General features: G+C 43.6%; 1 protein-coding gene across 1 annotated transcript in view; it reads right to left on the reverse strand.

Moving 5' to 3' along the window:
- Positions 1-18,547, reverse strand: part of STAB2 (stabilin 2) — a 156,562-nt gene that overhangs the window by 97,095 nt on the left and 40,920 nt on the right. Inside the window, exons 10-15 of the mRNA XM_065888385.1 lie at positions 9,549-9,682; positions 7,594-7,676; positions 6,076-6,225; positions 4,672-4,815; positions 4,207-4,263; positions 3,932-4,057 (exon numbers count right to left, since the gene is read on the reverse strand). Coding sequence (XP_065744457.1) covers positions 3,932-4,057; positions 4,207-4,263; positions 4,672-4,815; positions 6,076-6,225; positions 7,594-7,676; positions 9,549-9,682 — 694 coding nt within the window. The remainder of the gene's footprint in view (positions 1-3,931; positions 4,058-4,206; positions 4,264-4,671; positions 4,816-6,075; positions 6,226-7,593; positions 7,677-9,548; positions 9,683-18,547) is intronic.

Here is an 18,547-nt window from a genome sequence, read left to right on the forward strand (position 1 = left end):
TTGTGGCCTCTCCTGTTGAGGAGCACAGGCTCCAGACGCGCAGGCCCAGCAGCCATGGCTCACAGGCCCAGCCGCTCCGCGGCATGTGGGATCTTCCCGGACTGGGGCACGAACCCGTGTCCCCTGCATCGGCAGGCGGACTCTCAACCACTGCGCCACCAGGGAAGCCCAGAACATTGAGTTTTAAAGCCATGTCCAAGGTCACAAAGCTAACTTAGGATACAAGCCGAAGAAGTAACTCAAGCTCTCACTCAGACCCCTCTCTGCATTCCCCCTTGGCCCCTATGCCAGGGGAATCACCTGTAAGTAGAGTGACCACACATCCTGGTTTGTCTAGTACAGCCCTGGCTTTTATACCTATCATCCTGGCAGCCCCATTCACTCTCAAAAGTGTCCTGGTGTGGACACTCGTCAGGCCACCATATCTATACATCAATAGCATTACGTGCAGGGCAGGGTTACCAATAAGAATGCTGAAGTTGACCACCAGTTGGCCAGCCCTGGAAGTGATGGTTTCTGTAGCTCTGGTTCTGTTACTATGAGACTCTGAGCAAATCACTTAGCCTCTGTGTCTTAACTTCCCCTTACAGCTACTTTAGGGTACCCAGAAGTGAGGACTTGCAGGTAGAAGCAATGCCATTACACGTTTGGATGCTAAGTGGCAGAAAGGGTGGGAAAAAGTGGGGACCACTGGAAAATATCAGACAAAGGTAGGCTGCAAACTCCCAGAAGGCAGGGACTGGTTCTGTCACTGTGTTCCCGGCCAGCAGAGTACAGGGCACATGACAGGACCTACGTAAACATTTGTGCCAATAAGTTAAAACGAGGAGGGGCAGAGTCCTGAGAAGGGCACTGAATTGGACCTCAAGAACCTGAGTTTAATTGTGGTTCTGCTTCTGTGTGACCTTGAGCAAGCCACTCAGCACCTCTAGTCTGCAAAACAACAGGGTTTGTATGGACCCCTTCCACCCTCTAATTCTATAGAAAGACCTGATAAACTGGATAATCCACTTCTAAAGCCTCAAGAATTAATTGGCGTTGGATCCTTTTTACCAGAAACGGGAGAATGAAAGGGACAAAGGAATTGACCAGCATCACCGTGCCACCGTGTGTGCCTGCCACCTTATCTGGCCGGGGGCCATATGGTTCAGATAGTTTAGTCCAGTGAGGCTCAGGTCGACAGGATGTCCCTTCAGGTGCTGTCGCTGGAGAGCCTTTTGGAGCAGTGCATTCTTTCCTTTATGAGGACATTCATTTCCTACCTGCTGTTTTACATGCAAACAAACAATAACAACAACAAAAACCAAGCCTTTTGGTGCCAGAGACAGAAAGGGAAAGTTTTTCTACCAAGCTGTGACTATGACTTTGAACTCTGTAAATTCACCTCTTTTTGTCCCATTTAGCTTGCAAGGTTTTGTGAATTGGCAAGGGCTGGTCTCTTGCTCCCTTTGCTCTTATTTCTGTCTAGATGAAGTCATAAGCTGGGGCTTGTGATTGATAGCCATGGTCTCTGCAGGGATGGGATGGTTCAGAACTGAAATTTTGCTTCAGAGAGAAGCAGAAAGATACACTGGGAACGATGCATTCCCAAAGCAGAATTAGAAAGTATTCTTCTAATGAAATCAATTTTTTTCCATTTCATTGGCACATAACTGATGGGGATCTTCTTGTCTCCAGCTAAGGTTCCTCCCTGAAGATAAAGCTAAAGGATGCTCTTAAGATGGGTGGAGAGAGAAGGAGCTTCCCATAGGTTGAGGAATTTTAACCCACACTGACTCTGGACCAGAGAAACTGGTAGAAATGATTGTTCTATTCCTCACCTAGAAGTTGAAGTGGAAAAACTGTTTTAGACTCAGGATAAAGAGACTTGAGGTTTTATATTCTTTGCGAGCAGAAAGATACCGCCTTTGAGAGAAATGAGATTGAGAGCCAGGGGCAATGGTGTGCTGGTAAATCCCTTCTATGGGGAAGAAAATATGCCCTGATTTATAGTGTTGGCCAATTTCCATGGTGTCAATATTCCTACCAGAGGCTGATTTCAAGCTACCGATGGGATCTCACTGAACGGGAAGAGACATATCTACTCTCGAGAGCCTGAGTGAAGCAGCTCCAGTCACCACTGGAAGGAGGTACAAGGAAAAAGAGAGGAGCTTCCCGAGCCAAGGTACTTGACAGAAAAGCAGGGAGGCTGATCTTTTCTATCCTAGTCTAAAGGCTTTTTTTTAATTTTAAATGTACCCGATTAGGTGTCTGAGAACTCCTTTATTATTATTAAAAATATATGTATCAAATTAGAAGCTATGCATTCAGAGAAGCCATATAATCTCAGAATTTTAATACCTTCCCAGGGCAGAAATGATTACTTCTTGGATTTAAAATTAAATATGAATGTGAGTTCTAAAGAGAAGAATGTTAGTTTTCCTGTAATAGCTAGGTTTCAGGAAACTTGAGTGTGAATCATATTTTTAAAATAACACCCTAGTTTAAAGGCACTGGGAAATCTGAATTTTTAAGTGGAAACCTGTAGCAAATCTTCACATATCAATACGTTTAACATCTGTTTGTAATGTAAGAGATTACCTTCTGACTTAGCTCCTTGATATCTATTTTTTTTAATCCAAAGTATTCTGAATGCAAGATATGCTATAGGTACCTGAAAGTATGTGAGCCTCTACATCATTCAGGCAACAAGTTTCTGAGTGCCAAAAAACAGTGTGGGGCTTCCCTGGTGGCGCAGTGGTTGAGAGTCCGCCTGCCGATGCAGGGGACGCGGGTTCGTGCCCTGGTCCGGGGGGATCCCACATGCCGCGGAGCGGCTGGGCCCGTGAGCCATGGCCGCTGAGCCTGCGCGTCCGGAGCCTGTGCTCCACAACGGGAGAGGCCACGGCAGTGAGAGGCCCGCGTACCACAACAACAAAAAAAAAAAACCGAATAAAGAAAACAAAAAAAAAAACAGTGTGACCTGGGATACCTGAGTTAGAAAGTTGGTGCTTACCAAAATGTCTATTTCTGGGCCTCATTCCACTGCCATGACATCAGAACGCTTGAGGTGAGCTTCTGGAATCAGCTTATTTAACAAGCTCCATGGGTAATTCTTAAGCATACTAAAGTTTGGGGATCACTACTCTAAAAGATTCAGACCCCCTCATTCTATATAGTCAACACTGATCTATATGAGGTCATAGGTAGTTTTGCCCCATTGCCAACATGGTAGGCAATGGTAGGGCCTCAGGGTACTGAAAAAAAGTCTGTGGTCCTTCCTGTAATTCCACTATTTGACATTCTAGTGAAAAAAAATTCCATAATTAGCTAACCTTCTTTTCAGTTTAAGGCTGATATTTCTGGAAAACACTTTAAATGGTATCAGTCATTTATACCCTAGAGTGAAAGAGTAAAAAAATCTCACGTGAGAGAATTGAAGATTTATGGAGAATAAGGAGAGGGTTATTGTGGAGAGAACTGAAAACAACAGAAAGGAGAGTCGGGAGCCCCTAAAAATAACATTTATTCCTTTTAAGTTTAGCCTAGACCTGGCCCAGAATGCCCTATATTAGGCTTCATTTTCTAGATGATTTTAGAGTTGTAGGGAACTTAAAATTATGATTTTGCTATTAAGAAATATTAGAAGAGCCAGGACAAATCAAACCAACCATTCAGAGCTGGGGTTGCATGTAGATTCTATTTCCTGTGCCCAGCCTGATCGACTGGTCTTTTAGCTACTTGGAACTCTACTGAGGAGATTGTAGCCACATCTAGGCTTAACTCCAGAGTACTGTGATTGATTAATGATGTCTGCCTTTGTTTTGCAGAAGGGTAGATGGTGATACATGTGCTACTTATTTGTCATCCTTAATTTAGAAAAAGCCTGTATGGACAGAGACTGAAGCAGTGATCCTGACATGACATCATTAGAGTCAGTAGGATACAATACCTCTGAAGAAAGGAGATAATCGAGAGTGCCATCCTTCATGTTATTCAATGCTTCATCACTTGGAACAAAAACGGTATATGGTCCACCAATCCCATCTTCATCTAAGACATGTCCCACACTGGTTTCCTGCATTTGAGAAATGAAAATGTATATCTGCAACCTATCTCAGATAAATATCTGAATTCCCCAGCAAGTATTTATAATTGATACCCCCTGCTAATTTTACAAAGGACTGCACATAAAACACTTTCTAGAAATTCATGAAAAGTACATACCTCTAACAAAGATCTGAACTTGCTGTATCTTGGTTGTAGCATTGTCATTATGGTTTGCTAAAAAGAGACATCTTGCTTAAAATTCAGTGAAAAAAAATAAGGTGGTTTAGGAAATATTTAGATGCTCTAACAAGAAAAGACTGATGACAGAGTTTACATGTAAGTGTGGATCTCCTCCATAAAGCACAAGGGATAAATTTTCACGACAGCTGGTCTGAGTTGTCAGGTGTGACTATGAAAAAGGTCATAAAATCAACATCTTTCCTACACTTACTATATGCCTTTCTCTCTCTCTCAGAGGTGCCCAGAATTCTACTAAAAACAGAAATTATCCTGTTTTCCCCATGGTTGGGGTCCTAGTACAAGCACATAGTGGTGGCATTCATTTTCTTTTTGGGAGTGACTCTCCAGGGAGCAAAGGGAGATGGATTTGAGGTGACGTCACTTTTACCTGAAATATCTCACCTCAATATTGCTCTCAAACGTGGGCGCCATCTTGTCCATGGCTCTGTCGAGGATGTGCAGGAGCCCGTTGGAAGCAATTATGTTCCCTTGTATAATTTTTACCTTCTTTTTGCCTCCACAGAGTTTAAGCTTCAGGTGACTGTCCTAAAACACCAAGGAAAAATAAAAATTAATGTGTGCCCTTGAAAAATCGAGCACTGGATTAGAAGAAGTCTTAAATCCTTGGGTTGTGCCATTTATTGGCTGTGTGACCTTGGATGAATCACTTATCCCCAAAATGGGAATGATGGTTTCTGCTCAGTTGAGTTCACAGGTCTTTCATTAAGATCAAATGAGATAACATATGAAATCACTTCTGACTACCAGTGATTGCTAAATGAGAATAAGGCATTATAGTCTCCCCGCCATAGATGGCAAGCTACAAAAAGGCCCCAAACTATTCAATTTATCGTAAATTCATTACCTACTTTAGTGTCTTGGACAGAAGAGGCACACAATAAAACATATTTGTTGAATGAATAAAGGAATGAATGCATGTCCTTGTGAGAAAGGAAACCACATCTTCCTCTGTCTGTCTGTCCGTCCATCCAACCATCCTCACACACACACACAGTACAACCCACTGGTGAAGGATTCAGGCTTTGGGGTCAGGCACACCTGCTTTTGAATCGTGGCTCTGGCCCTTACTGTGCTACCTCTCAGTTTTCCCATTGGAAAAGCCTTCACAGGACTGTTGTGAGCCTTATGTAACACAAATCCAGATTTACCCCAGTACCTTGCACGTAGTAAGTGCTCATTAATCTATCAACTACTGATATTTGGTGAAATGCAACAGGATAGGTCATAACCCCTGCCCCCATACACACTCTCTCTGTTGACTGACCATGTGCCCTTCAGCTCAGTAAAATCACAAAAAGAGTTATTTGTGAAAGAGGAGGAAGATATTTTAAAAACAAAACAGAATTGATGGCATTAGGAGAGATGCAGTGATGAGTTGGAGAGAATGGATAAACCCTGGCAATCTAAAACAAACAATCCATTTCCTTTCGTAAGATGAGTGCTGATCTGGCTTTCTGCTGATGCTTCCAGGAAAAAGGTTTACTGTAAATTTCTCCTTCCTGCTGGTAGTTGAATGATGGTTGCCTTGAAAACTAATTCAGACCAGAGCAGAATCACTTTACAATTCCCTTCCTGTAACAGCCCACCCCTCTCCCACCTGACCCTTTCCAGTGTTGTTCTCCATTTCTTTCCTGTGTAGGGAAGTACTCTGACAAATAAGGAACAAGGAAAGAAGTTCTCTGGAACCTTTCATGACCCCCGGACACCAAGAGAGAGCTGGCTATGGCCATCGACTCAGTGAGCAGCTTCATTCTGGGAGTGAAAATCAGAGAGACCCTCACCTACCTTATCATCGCTGAAGACTTCCCCTGACTTCCCGGTCAAAGTATAGAATGTGTCTGTATTATTCATTTGCTCGGTGCTCATCTGCCCAGCAATTATGTGGAGTTTCACAAAGTACTGAGCAGCTTCGTTATTCAGCAAAAGCTCTTTTACCTGAGAAAAGAAAGCCGATTCCTTCAGTCTCTACTGTGGTTTGAAGGGAAAAATGAGGTTTGTGATTCAGGTTATGACTTGTTTAGCATCAAAAACATCAAAGCTAGTTCACCCTGGCTTGAGTTTGGGCTCTTTCAGATACAGATGACTTTCCCAGAGATAAGCTGCCCTAAGCCAGGCCTTAAAGGGAGCAGAAATCTAGAGGTGAGGCACGGTACGCTCTCAAACCATGGGGGGTGCTCTGGGAGGGAACCGGACATCATGGGGAGAGCATAGCGCTGGGGCCAGGAGGACCAACGTGGTTGGCAGGTGCTGAGAGGTCAGTCATCTTGAGCCCAGGAAGCAGCTGGGAATGAAATGTGAAATTGTGTGAAAAGACCCAGTAGAGTGGACCGATGGAGCTTTTGAAGAGCAAAATTAAGATTTTCGAAATCCTTTGGATCAAATTGACGTTTTGTCAATATTGTATTGTCAACAATCACTCAGAGACCTTTTCTCAACTGTGTAAATTCAATCTGTATATTAAACAAGAGACCACATGCAAAGTGTCTAGCCCAGATGCCTTCAACATTCACTAGTTCTCCTTCCCCACAGGAGACGTGTGAGTGCATCTCTGAAGATTAATGACAGATTCGTCTTGGACGGATGAATGGTGGTGGCATATTAGGAGCAGAGAGTCTGAAACTCGCTGGGTGTTACCTGAATGCAGCACAAATTATGATCACAAAATATCTTGGATATTTTTGTGATCGTATATAAACCAATTTCACACAAATCAGTGTGTTCATTACCTACATTAAACCAAATCTAACTATGGCACTGATACCATGGGAAACCTCCACTGGGCACTATGGGTTCCATTCCCACTGGTTGATATTATCTGAGACAGCAGCTGCTCACGCTGAAGACTACAATTCTCTTCTAGTTTCCCCTACCACTGTTACCATTCATGATGATTTTAAAGAAGCAAATACCTAGCTGGTATGTTAATTTAATTCTCTCTGTAGGAAGTGAGCAGTTTTGCCTTATGCAAATCTTATTTGTCACGTGACTACAGTTGAGAACCTTTAGTGATCACCCTTGAGGGGTAATGACTGGAAGGGGGCATTGGGGGAGTCTTGCTAGACACATCAACATGCACTTTGTGACAGTTCATTGAGTTGTGCACTTACTGTTTGTATACTATCCGTAAGGACGTTTTATTTTGCTCAAAGAATTTTATAAAAAAATTTGCATCTCATCATTGGTAGGTTTAATTTTAATGGGGTTTCCCACTTTAAATAAAGAGCGTACTGTCTACTAAGGTTTTTTTTTTTTTTTTTTTACATTAGTCCTTATTTATAAAACAAGATTATTTAAAATACTTACATTGAATCCTTTTAATCCTTTGTCTGTCGGCAACAGCACGGTAAATGGTCCCAGGTTACTCAGTGGCCAAGCATAAGCTTTGTCTTAGGAGTTGAAATACACAAAGAAAGAAAACACTAAATGCGTCAGTAGCTCATGAGGAGTAAAATCAGGCAATGCCCCTTGTGGTCCACTTAGACCCTCTGACTCCTGAGCTTCTCCATTCCAATTGGTATTATGCAGGCCCTAGGTGAACTGGGAAGCTAAGAATGTGAGGGCCCCAAGTGTTCCTCACAACTGTGTGATTTTTCCTGTAGCCACAGTCTTGACTCAAAGATACCCCGGGATGAGAGGGTCCATGAGGGTCATGTGACAACATCCTTGGACAACCTCTGCCTCTGTGCCTGACTTTTCTGAGCTGTTGCCATCTCAGTGAGTAAAGATGCAGCCCTTGCTCCATCAGGGCCAGCTCAGAAGAGCCTCATTCTTGGGACTTCCCTGGTGGCTCAGTGGTTAAGAATCTGCCTGCCAATGCAGGGGACACGGGTTCGAGCCCTGGTCTGGGAGGATCCCACATGCCATGGAGCAACTAAGCCTGTGCGCCACAACTACTGAGCCCACATGCCACAACTACTGAAGCCCGCGGGCCTAGAGCTCGCGTTCCGCAACAAGAGAAGTCACTGCAATGAGAAGCCTGCTCGCCACAACTAGAGAAATCCTGTGTGCAGCAACGAAGACCCAACGCAGCCAAACATAAATACTTAAAAAAAAAAAGGGCCTCATTCTTGGTTTAATGCTTTGTCATTGCCATCATGAAATGCTCAATACTTTTTGAACAAAAAAGCCCTGGTCTTTTCATTTTGTACTGGGCTCTAGAAATTTTATAGCTGGTCCTGTTCCATGCCCCTGGGGAGGCGGGGACAGCAGGATGGGCTCTGTGCTCTCACACAGGAGGCAGTGTGACCCGCACCTCATAAACCAGGCAGGTGACAGGGTGACTGGACTTTCCTCCAGGGAAATGTCTAAAGGACACTGTCCCCCTTGTCTGCTCTCACTGATATTCTAAGAGTGTGTAGAGGAAGGCGGGAGAGCCCTGAGGTCTGCCAGTAATGCCTGACTCCCTGGAGGGTGTCCTGCAAAGAGCGGGTCATTTATGTAGGAGGCACATTATTTGCGCTGAGAACACAGCACTGACCGGTGCAGAACACTTCCCCCTCCGCCCGTGCTCTTTCTGGGAAATCATGCTTGGTGACTGGTCAGTTCTAGATGATGATATTTTAAGGATTCTGTTGATTGCTCAAGCCTGTGTTTTATTTCCTGTCGACTGGCAAAATTTGTGTTTTATGGGAAATCTTGTCTAACGCTGTGATCAGCTATATTTCATTCTTATGGGAGTGTGAGGTCATGACCTCTAGAGGGTGTTTGGAAAGGCAGGAGGGTGTTTTAGGCTGTCACCCTGCCTGGGGGCTGGCAGAGAATGTGTCACTATAGACTGTTAGTGGTTGGGGGACCAAGGATGCTAAACACCCAGCGATATGTGAGATGGTCAGTAACACACCGTCAAGACTCTGCCCCATGTTCAAATGGCACCTTCACTGAGGAGCATGGATAGTGCCTCCCACTACTACCTGCTTTCCCAGCTGGGGGACCCATAAGGTCAAGGGAGAGAGGATGGTTTCCATCCTCACATCGGTAGCTGCCTATCTCACTGTTGTTGCAGACCTGTTAATCGATGGTGACCCCAGGACTTTGTCCTTAGCTGCTGCATTGCTGGATCTCTTGGCACTAACTCTCATCTCCTTGGAACAGCTGCTTGTCCTTTTCCTCCCACTTGCCCTTCCTAGAAAGGGCTGATCCCAATAGACAAGACTTGCCTATCCTGCACACCCCTTCCTGAGTGATTGTGTGTCTGGCAGATGTCCTTGCCCATCAGAGGACTGCGCTTTCTGTGGAAATGTGCACCCATGGCTGTGTACCCAGGAGTGAGATGAAAGAGGTCAGCCTTCCTTGCCATTCTCCTCTGGGTTCAGTGTTTAATTCTCTGAGTCGCTCCATGATGTTTCCATAACACGTCGAGCCATCGCCAACGTAACCTTTGCGGCAAGTGCATCTACAGAGAGGGGGAAAACACACTTTCAGCGTCTCAAAGCCATTGGATATTGAGGTCATACGGTCCAAACCCCTCACTGTGCAGATGGGGAAGACTGGGACAGTCAGACTGGATGCTCAGAGCGGGACAGAGACAAGGCCAGAAGAGTGGGACAAATACAAGTGAGCATTCCTAGTGTACTGGCCGACATAGAGCAGCCCCACAAGAAATGGATACTTAATACATTATGTGTGTATATGTAAACACTAGATAACTCTGTGTATTCTTTTTTTTTTTTTTTTTTTTTGCAGTACACGGGCCTCTCACTGTTGTGGCCTCTCCCGTTGCAGGGCACAGACGTGCAGGCTTAGAGGCCATGGCTCGCAGGCCCAGCTGCTCCGCAGCATGTGGGATCTTCCTGGACTGGGGCATGAACCCGCGTCCCCTGCATCGGCAGGCGGACACTCCCAACCACTGTGCCACCAGGGAAGCCCTCTGTATATTCTTTGCCTCAGTATTTTTTCAAAGCATAAGCAAGAGCCCATGTATATCAGAAGCACTAGGAGTACTTACTATAAATGTAGAGTCTAGGTTCCCACTGCAGAACCACGAAATCAGAATAAGCTGCTGAAGCCAGCCTCAAGAGTCAGAGCTGTGGATCTGCTTGGAGGACTCTTCCCCTCCCTTTCCTTCCTGAGGTCTCTGCTCAACTGTGCCTTCCTAGGGAAACCTTCCTTGATTTTCCATCCCCTTTCCCATCCCTTTGTAGACTGTGTCACCCTTAGTGTGCCATGTAGCTCCCAGTGCCATGTAGCTCTTTTCTGCAGCACCAGTTCCAGTTGTAATTTCAACCTAACCTGTGTGGTTTTTTGATTAAGATCTGCTTCCCCATCTAATTTAAGAAAAGAGTAAGGACAAGGGCTATGTGTGTAATTATTCACTCTCGTAACCCCAAGATCTAGTACAGGGCTTGGTCCATAGTAGGTATTTAATTAATAGTTGTAAAATAAGTAGTAATTGAATTAAAAGAAATATGTAAACAATGAAAGTCACAGAATCGTATATGATAGTTTAGGTTCACAAAAGAGAAATGGAGTTAAAGATGCAGTTAAAAAGGCACTAGCAAAGACACAGACTGGCTGAATGGATACAAAAACAAGACCCATATATATGCTGTCTACAAGAGACCCACTTCAGACCTAGAGACACATACAGACTGAAAGTGAGGGGATGGAAAAAGATATTCCATGCAAATGGAAACCAAAAGAAAGCTGGAGTAGCAATTCTCATATCAGACAAAATAGACTTTAAAATAAAGACTATTACAAGAGACAAAGAAGGACACTACATAACAATCAAGGGATCAATCCAAGAAGAAGATATAACAATTGTAAATATTTATGTACCCAACATAGGAGCACCTCAATACATAAGGGAAATACTAACAGCCATAAAAGGGGAAATCGACAGTGACACATTCATAGTAGGGGACTTTAACACCCCACTTTCACCGATGGACAGATCATCCAAAATGAAAATAAAAAAGGAAACACAAGCTTTAAATGATACATTAAACAAGATGGACTTAATTGATATTTATAGGACATTCCATCCAAAAACAACAGAATACACATTTTCTCAAGTGCTCATGGAACATTCTCCAGGATGGATCATATCTTGGGTCACAGATCAAGCCTTGACAAATTTAAGAAAACTGAAATTGTATCAAGTATCTTTCCTGACCACAATGCTATGAGACTAGATATAAATTACAGGAAAAGATCTGTAAAAAATGCAAACACACGGAGGCTAAACAATACACTACTTAATAACGAAGTGATCACTGAAGAAATCAAAGAGGAAATCAAAAAATACCTAGAAACAAATGACAATGGAGACATGATGACCCAAAACCTATGGGATGCAGCAAAAGCAGTTCTAAGAGGGAAGTTTATAGCAATACAATCCTACCTTAAGAAACAGGAAACATCTTGAATAAACAACCTAACCTTGCACCTAAAGCAATTAGAGAAAGAAGAACAAAAAACCCTCAAAGTTAGCAGAAGGAAAGAAATCATAAAGATCAGATCAGAAATAAATGAAAAAGAAATGAAGGAAACGATAGCAAAGATCAATAAAACTAAAAGCTGGTTCTTTGAGAAGATAAACAAAATTGATAAACCATTAGCCAGACTCATCAAGAAAAAAAGGGAGAGGACTCAAATCAATAGAATTAGAAATGAAAAAGGAGAAGTAACAACTGACACTGCAGAAATACAAAAGATCATGAGAGATTACTACAAGCAACTCTATGCCAATAAAATGGACAACCTGGAAGAAACGGACAAATTCTTAGAAATGCAGAGCCTGCCAAGACTGAATCAGGAAGAAAGAGAAAATATCAACAGACCAATCACAAGCACTGAAATTGAAACAGTGATTAAAAATCTTCCAACAAACAAAAGCCCAGGACCAGATGGCTTCACAGGCGAATTCCATCAAACATTCAGAGAAGAGCTAACACCTATCCTTCTCAAACTCTTCCAGAATATAGCAGAAGGAGGAACACTCCCAAACTCATTCTACAAGGCCACCATCACCCTGATACCAAAACCAGACAAAGATGTCACAAAGAAAGAAAACTACAGATCAATATCCCTGATGAACATAGATGCAAAAATCCTCAACAAAATACTAGCAAACAGAATCCAACAGCACATTAAAAGGATCAAACACCATGATCAAGTGGGGTTTAACCCAGGAATGCAAGGCTTCTTCAATATACGCAAATCAATCAATGTGATACACCATATTAACAAATTGAAGGAGAAAAACCCATATGATCATCTCAATAGATGCGGAGAAAGCTTTTGACAAAATTCAACACCCATTTATGATAAAAACCCTCCAGGAAGTAGGCATAGAGGGAACTTACCTCAACATAATAAAGGCCATATATGACAAACCCACAGCCAACATCGTCCTCGATGCTGAAAAACTGAAACCATTTCTACTAAGATGAGGAACAAGACAAGGTTGCCCACTCTCACCACTCTTATTCAACATGGTTTTGGAAGTTTTAGCCACAGCAACCACAGAAGAAAAGGAAATAAAAGGAATCCAAATCAGAAAAGAAGAAGTAAAGCTGTCACTGTTTGCAGATGACATGATACTATACATAGAGAATCCTAAAGGTGATACCAGAAAACTACTAGAGCTAAACAATGAATTTGGTAAAGTAGCAGGATACAAAATTAATGCACAGAAATCTCTGGCATTCCTATACACTAATGATGAAAAATCTGAAAGTGAAATCAAGAAAACACTCCCATTTACCATTGCAACAAAAAGAATAAAATATCTAGGAATAAACCTACCTAAGGAGAAAAAAGACCTCTATGCAGAAAATTATAAGACACTGATGAAAGAAATTAAAGATGATACAAATAGATGGAGAGATATACCATGTTCTTGGATTGGAAGAATCAACATTGTGAAAATGACTCTACTACCCAAAGCAATCTACAGATTCAATGCAATCCCTATCAAACTACCACAGGCATTTTTCAAAGGACTAGAACAAAAAATTTCACAATTTGTATGGAAACACAAAAGACCCCGAATAGCCAAAGCAATCTTGAGAACAAAAAACGGAGCTGGAGGAATCAGGCTCCCTGACTTCAAAGCTACAGTAATCAAGACAGTATGGTACTGGCAGAAAAACAAAAATATAGATCAATGGAACAGGATAGAAAGCCCAGAGATAAAACCATGCACATGTGGTCACCTTATCTTTGATAAAAAAGGTAGGAATGTACAGTAGAGAAAGGACAGCCTCTTCAATAAGTGGTGCTGGGAAAACTGGACAGCTACATGTAAAAGTATGAGATTAGATCACTCCCTAACACCATACACAAAAATAAGCTCAAAATGTTTTAAAGACCTAAATGTAAGGCCAGAAACTATCAAACTCTTAGAGGAAAACATAGGCAGAACACTCTATGACATAAATCACAGCAAGATCCTTTTTGACCCACCTCCTAGAGAAATGGAAATAAAAACAAAAATAAACAAATGGGACTTAATGAAACTTCAAAGCTTTTGCACAGCAATGGAAACCATAACCAAGACCAAAAGACAACCCTCAGAATGGGAGAAAATATTTGCAAATGAAGCAACTGACAAAGGATTGATTAATCTCCAAAATATACAAACAGCTCATGCAGCTCAATAACAAAAAAAACAAACCACCCAATCCAAAAATGGGCAGAAGACCTAAATAGACATTTCTCCAAAGAAAATATACAGATTGCCAACAAACACATGAAAGAATGCTCAACATCATTAATCATTAGAGAAATGCAAATCAAAACTACAATGAGATGTCATCTCACACCAGTCAGAATGGTCATCATCAAGAAATCTAGAAACAATAAATGCTGGACAGGGTGTGGAGAAAAGGGAACACTCTTGCACTGCTGGTGGGAATGTGAATTGGTACAGCCACTATGGAGAACAGTATGGAGGTTCCTTAAAAAACTACAAATAGAACTACCATATGACCCAGCAATCCCACTACTGGGCATATACCCTGAGAAAACCATAAATCAAAAGGAGTCATGTACCAAAATGTTCATTGCAGCTCTATTTACAATAGCCCAGAGATGGAAACAACCTAAGTGCCCATCATCGGATGAATGGATAAAGAAGATGTGGCACATATATACAATGGAATATTACTCAGCCATAAAAAGAAATGAAATTGAGCTATTTGTAATGAGGTGGATGGACCTAGAGTCTGTCATACAGAGTGAAGTCAGAAAGAGAAAGACAAATACCGTATGCTAACACATATATATGGAATTTAAGGAAAAAAATGTCATGAGGAACCTAGGGGTAAGACAGGAATAAAGACACAGACCTACTAGAGAATGGACTTGAGGATATGGGCAGGGGGAAGGGAAAGCTGTGACAAAGTGAGAGAGTGGCATGGACATATATACGCTACCAAACGTAAGGTAGATAGCTAGTGGGAAGCAGCCACATAGCACAGGGAGATCAGCTCGGTGCTTTGTGACCACCTAGAGGGATGGGATAGGGAGGGTGGGAAGGAGGGAGACGCAAGAGGGAGGAGATATGCGAAAATATGTATGTATATAACTGATTCACTTTGTTATAAAGCAGAAACTAACACATCATTGTAAAGCAATTATACTCCAATAAAGCTGTAAAAAAAAAAAAGGCACTAGCAGTGGTGTGCTGGTAGATGTTAGACATCCAGCTCTCCAGGGGGAACAAATAGCCCTGCTTTGCAGCATTTGCCGATTTCCCATGGTTCACACTCCCACCTTGGCCAATCTCAAACTACTGTGACACTAACCAGCAGGCACATTCCTGAAAACTGAATCATTGGCTCTTGTGACGCAGTAAGCTCTGGCTCTAGCAAACCACTGCTACCTGGCAAAGACTGGCTGACAGCTGGCTGAAACTGGCAAGGTGCTTAGGACGGTGACATTCTCCAAAATCTTGGAGATAAGTGAGGAACCAAACAGGAGACAGGGGAAGAACATTTCAGAGAAGAGAGAGGCAGGGATGCTGTGGGCATGCAGACCACAGAGGTGGCTCATGCTTAGAAGAGGATTCCAAAGAACAATTATACACTCGCTAATCCATGTGTGTTTCTAAATTGGTACCATGGCACACAGAAAAATTTCCAACAAGTTTGCTGAACAAACATTTCTGAGTCTTATCACCCCTGCTTGGATTGCTGCAATGACTCCCTACGTGGTCTTTCTGCCCTTAGTTTTCCTCTCGTCAAATCAGTCTTTCACACAAGCCCTGAGGGGTCTGTCCCAAAGGGAAATCTGGCATCTGTGCGCTAACACTCTCAGGGACTCCTTTTGTCTACAGGATGCAGTGTAAACGCTTAGCACGCATGCAAGGCTACAAAGGGTGGGGTGGGGGGATCTTGTTTACGTGTCCTTCCTACCTTCATGCAAATCCCAGCAACACCAAATCGCTTTTTTTTTCTAGACTGTTATACCCTTCTCAGTCTGTGTGTCCTGCCGGAAGCGCTCTCACCCCCTCTTCAGAGCTCAGGTGTGACCTAGGTAGCCCTACCCGGCCTCCCTACTCACTCCCCCACCACAACTCATCGTACCAAAATGACCTCTTCAGGGTTTCTCGCTTCTGCCAGCTGGCACGCTCTCCTGGAACCTGGATCCCACCTTATTTCTCTCACCTTATTTCTCTCCCTTGTATTCCAGCACCTGGGACAGTGCCTCATTGTTGAACTGATTTTCTATCTGTCTATCTGTCTATCTATCTATGGCTGCGTTGGGTCTTCGATGCTGCACGCAGGCTTTCACTCTAGCTGCTGCAAGCGGAGGCTACTCTGTTGTGCTGTGCGGGCTTCTCATTGCAGTGGCTTCTCTTGTTGCACAGCATGGGCTCTAGATGCGTGGGCTTTAGTAGTTGTGGCACACGGGCTTAGCTGCTCCGTAGCATGTGTGTTCTTCCCAGACCAGGGCTCGAACCCGTGTCTCCTGTATTGGCAGGAGGATTCTTAACCACTGCGCCACCAGGGAAGCCCGAATTGATTATTTTCTAAGTACCTACTTAATTCTAGAAACCGAGCTAGGCAAGAGAGCTATAAAGATGATAACAAACAGATACCTTGCTCTTCTAGCATCTCACATGCTGGAGATGAACCTGAAAACAAATCACTTATGGCAACATGATGAGGTTACTTAACATCTTTGAGTCCCAGTTTCCTCATCTACGAAATGGGTTTACTAACACCTTTAGGGCTGTAGATAGAAGAGACAATGCACGAAAACAGCTGGCACAGTGATGGACACACAGAAAAAGCTCAGTACTTGGCAGATGATGATAGCGATGGAGATGGTGGTGATAATGACAATGACGAGGCTGGGATGCAGAAGGACAAGTCCATAAACAGATGACTCGAGTTCCATAAGAAGCGCTGTGATAGATTGAATAGGATGTGGTGGGGCACGGAGGAGGAAGTGACTAATTCTGCCTGAAGAAATATGGAACAAGTTCTAGGACGAAGTAAGTTTTAAGCTAATTCTAAAAGGATGCATATGTGATTCCCAGCCAGACAAATGACTGGGAGATCATTTACTGATTGAGCCTTAGGGGCTTTTATAGAGCAGTTGCTCTAACCAGGGACAATTTTGCCCCCACCCCACCCCGGGGACATTTGGCAGTGTCTGGAGACATTTTTGGTCATCACAAGGGGGGTGAAGGTGCTACTGGCATCTAGTGGATGGAGGTGACGGATGCGGCTCAACACGTTACAATGCACAGGACAGTACCTACAACAAAGAGTCACCTGGCCCCAAAGGTCAATAGTGCCGAGGTTGAGAAAACTTGTTGTGAAGAATCACTAAGGTAGATATAACCATGAAACAATGGCTGATTTAATACAATCAAATGACAGTTTCCTACTTAAACATCAACCTTCTCTGTAAGTACTGAGCTTCAGGATGGGGAATGTAAGGTGACAAAGAGGGAGACTGGCAACTCCTGGAAGTGATACAGTAGTCACTATTGAAAACCAATCTTGGGGGCTTCCCTGGTGGCGCAGTGGTTGAGAGTCCGCCTGCCGATGCAGGGGACGCGGGTTCGTGCCCCGGTCTGGGAAGATCCCACATGCCGCGGAGCAGCTGGGCCCGTGAGCCATGGCCACTGAGCCTGCGCGTCTGGAGCCTGTGCTCCGCAACGGGAGAGGCCACAATGGTGAGAGGCCCGCGTACCGCAGAAAAAAAAAAAAAAAAAAGGAAAACCAATCCTGCTGTACGTTATGTAAGTTCTATGTGAAGTCAATAGAAAGACAAGTAACTTTTATAAGTTACTTTTTATATTTCTCTCTGAAAGTTCCCTAAGTTGTTATGAGGCCAGTGATCCATTTTGTGTAAAGAGACTTAACTTGTCTTTCCTAAGGATGGCAGGAGAATTATATTTTAATGGTCTCTGTGCTGAATGGAATGTATGAGACATAAATATTCTTTAAATTTTTATTTAAAATCTCGGTCCACAAGTCTGAGACTTTATGAGACCATTTTCCGACTCAGCTGGGCTACGGCCCATTCATAGCATCACCTCTTTTATAAATTGGTGCTTTACTAGGTATAAAGTTCTTACCTACTGTCCCAAGGCTTTCAAAACACCCACAAGCCACCTGCATTTTATGTTATGAGATGGAATTATTTATATTCAATGTTGGGTAAAATTTAGTTAAATTATAAGGTGCCCCCAAAGTTTACGGTGATAAATATTATAACAGAAGCATTCCAGGGTTCTCTGGGAGCCCAAAGGGAGGGGCACCTGAGTGGACCAGGAAGACAGGGGAGGCATCAGAGAGGTGAAGATGCTCAAGTTAACACTGCAGGATCAGCGTGTTGGTCTCACTCAGAGGAGGTGGGGAGGGAAGGATGGTCTAAGCTGGGGGAATACCAGGGTATGTTTGAAGAACAATAAACAGCTCAATGGCACTAGAGCCAAGGGTGCGTTGATGGCAGTGGTGGAGGTAAAGCTGGCCCATGCACACCCTCTGCAAACAGCCATCTTCGGTCATCCCCTGGGGGGAGTGGTCCCAGGAAGAGCCCGTGCAGGTTCCGGAGGCTGGTTTGGAGCCCTCTGAGCAGAGAATGAGGTCCTGGTTACTTGAGTGGGGTCTCTGATGTGCCTTCCGGCTCTGGGAGATCACGGCCCCTTCGTTCTTCAGATTCCTTGCCCTGGTGTAGTCAGTGGAGGGCCAGAATGGGGTCCTCTAAAATGCAGTGCCCAGGGCAGGGGCCCCTGTTGCCCAGGTCTGAGGGTCACACTGCTGGGAACACATCTGGAAGCGGCTGAGCTGGG

The sequence above is a fragment of the Phocoena phocoena genome, chromosome 11 (assembly GCF_963924675.1).
Source record: "Phocoena phocoena chromosome 11, mPhoPho1.1, whole genome shotgun sequence".
NCBI lineage: Eukaryota > Metazoa > Chordata > Mammalia > Artiodactyla > Phocoenidae > Phocoena > Phocoena phocoena.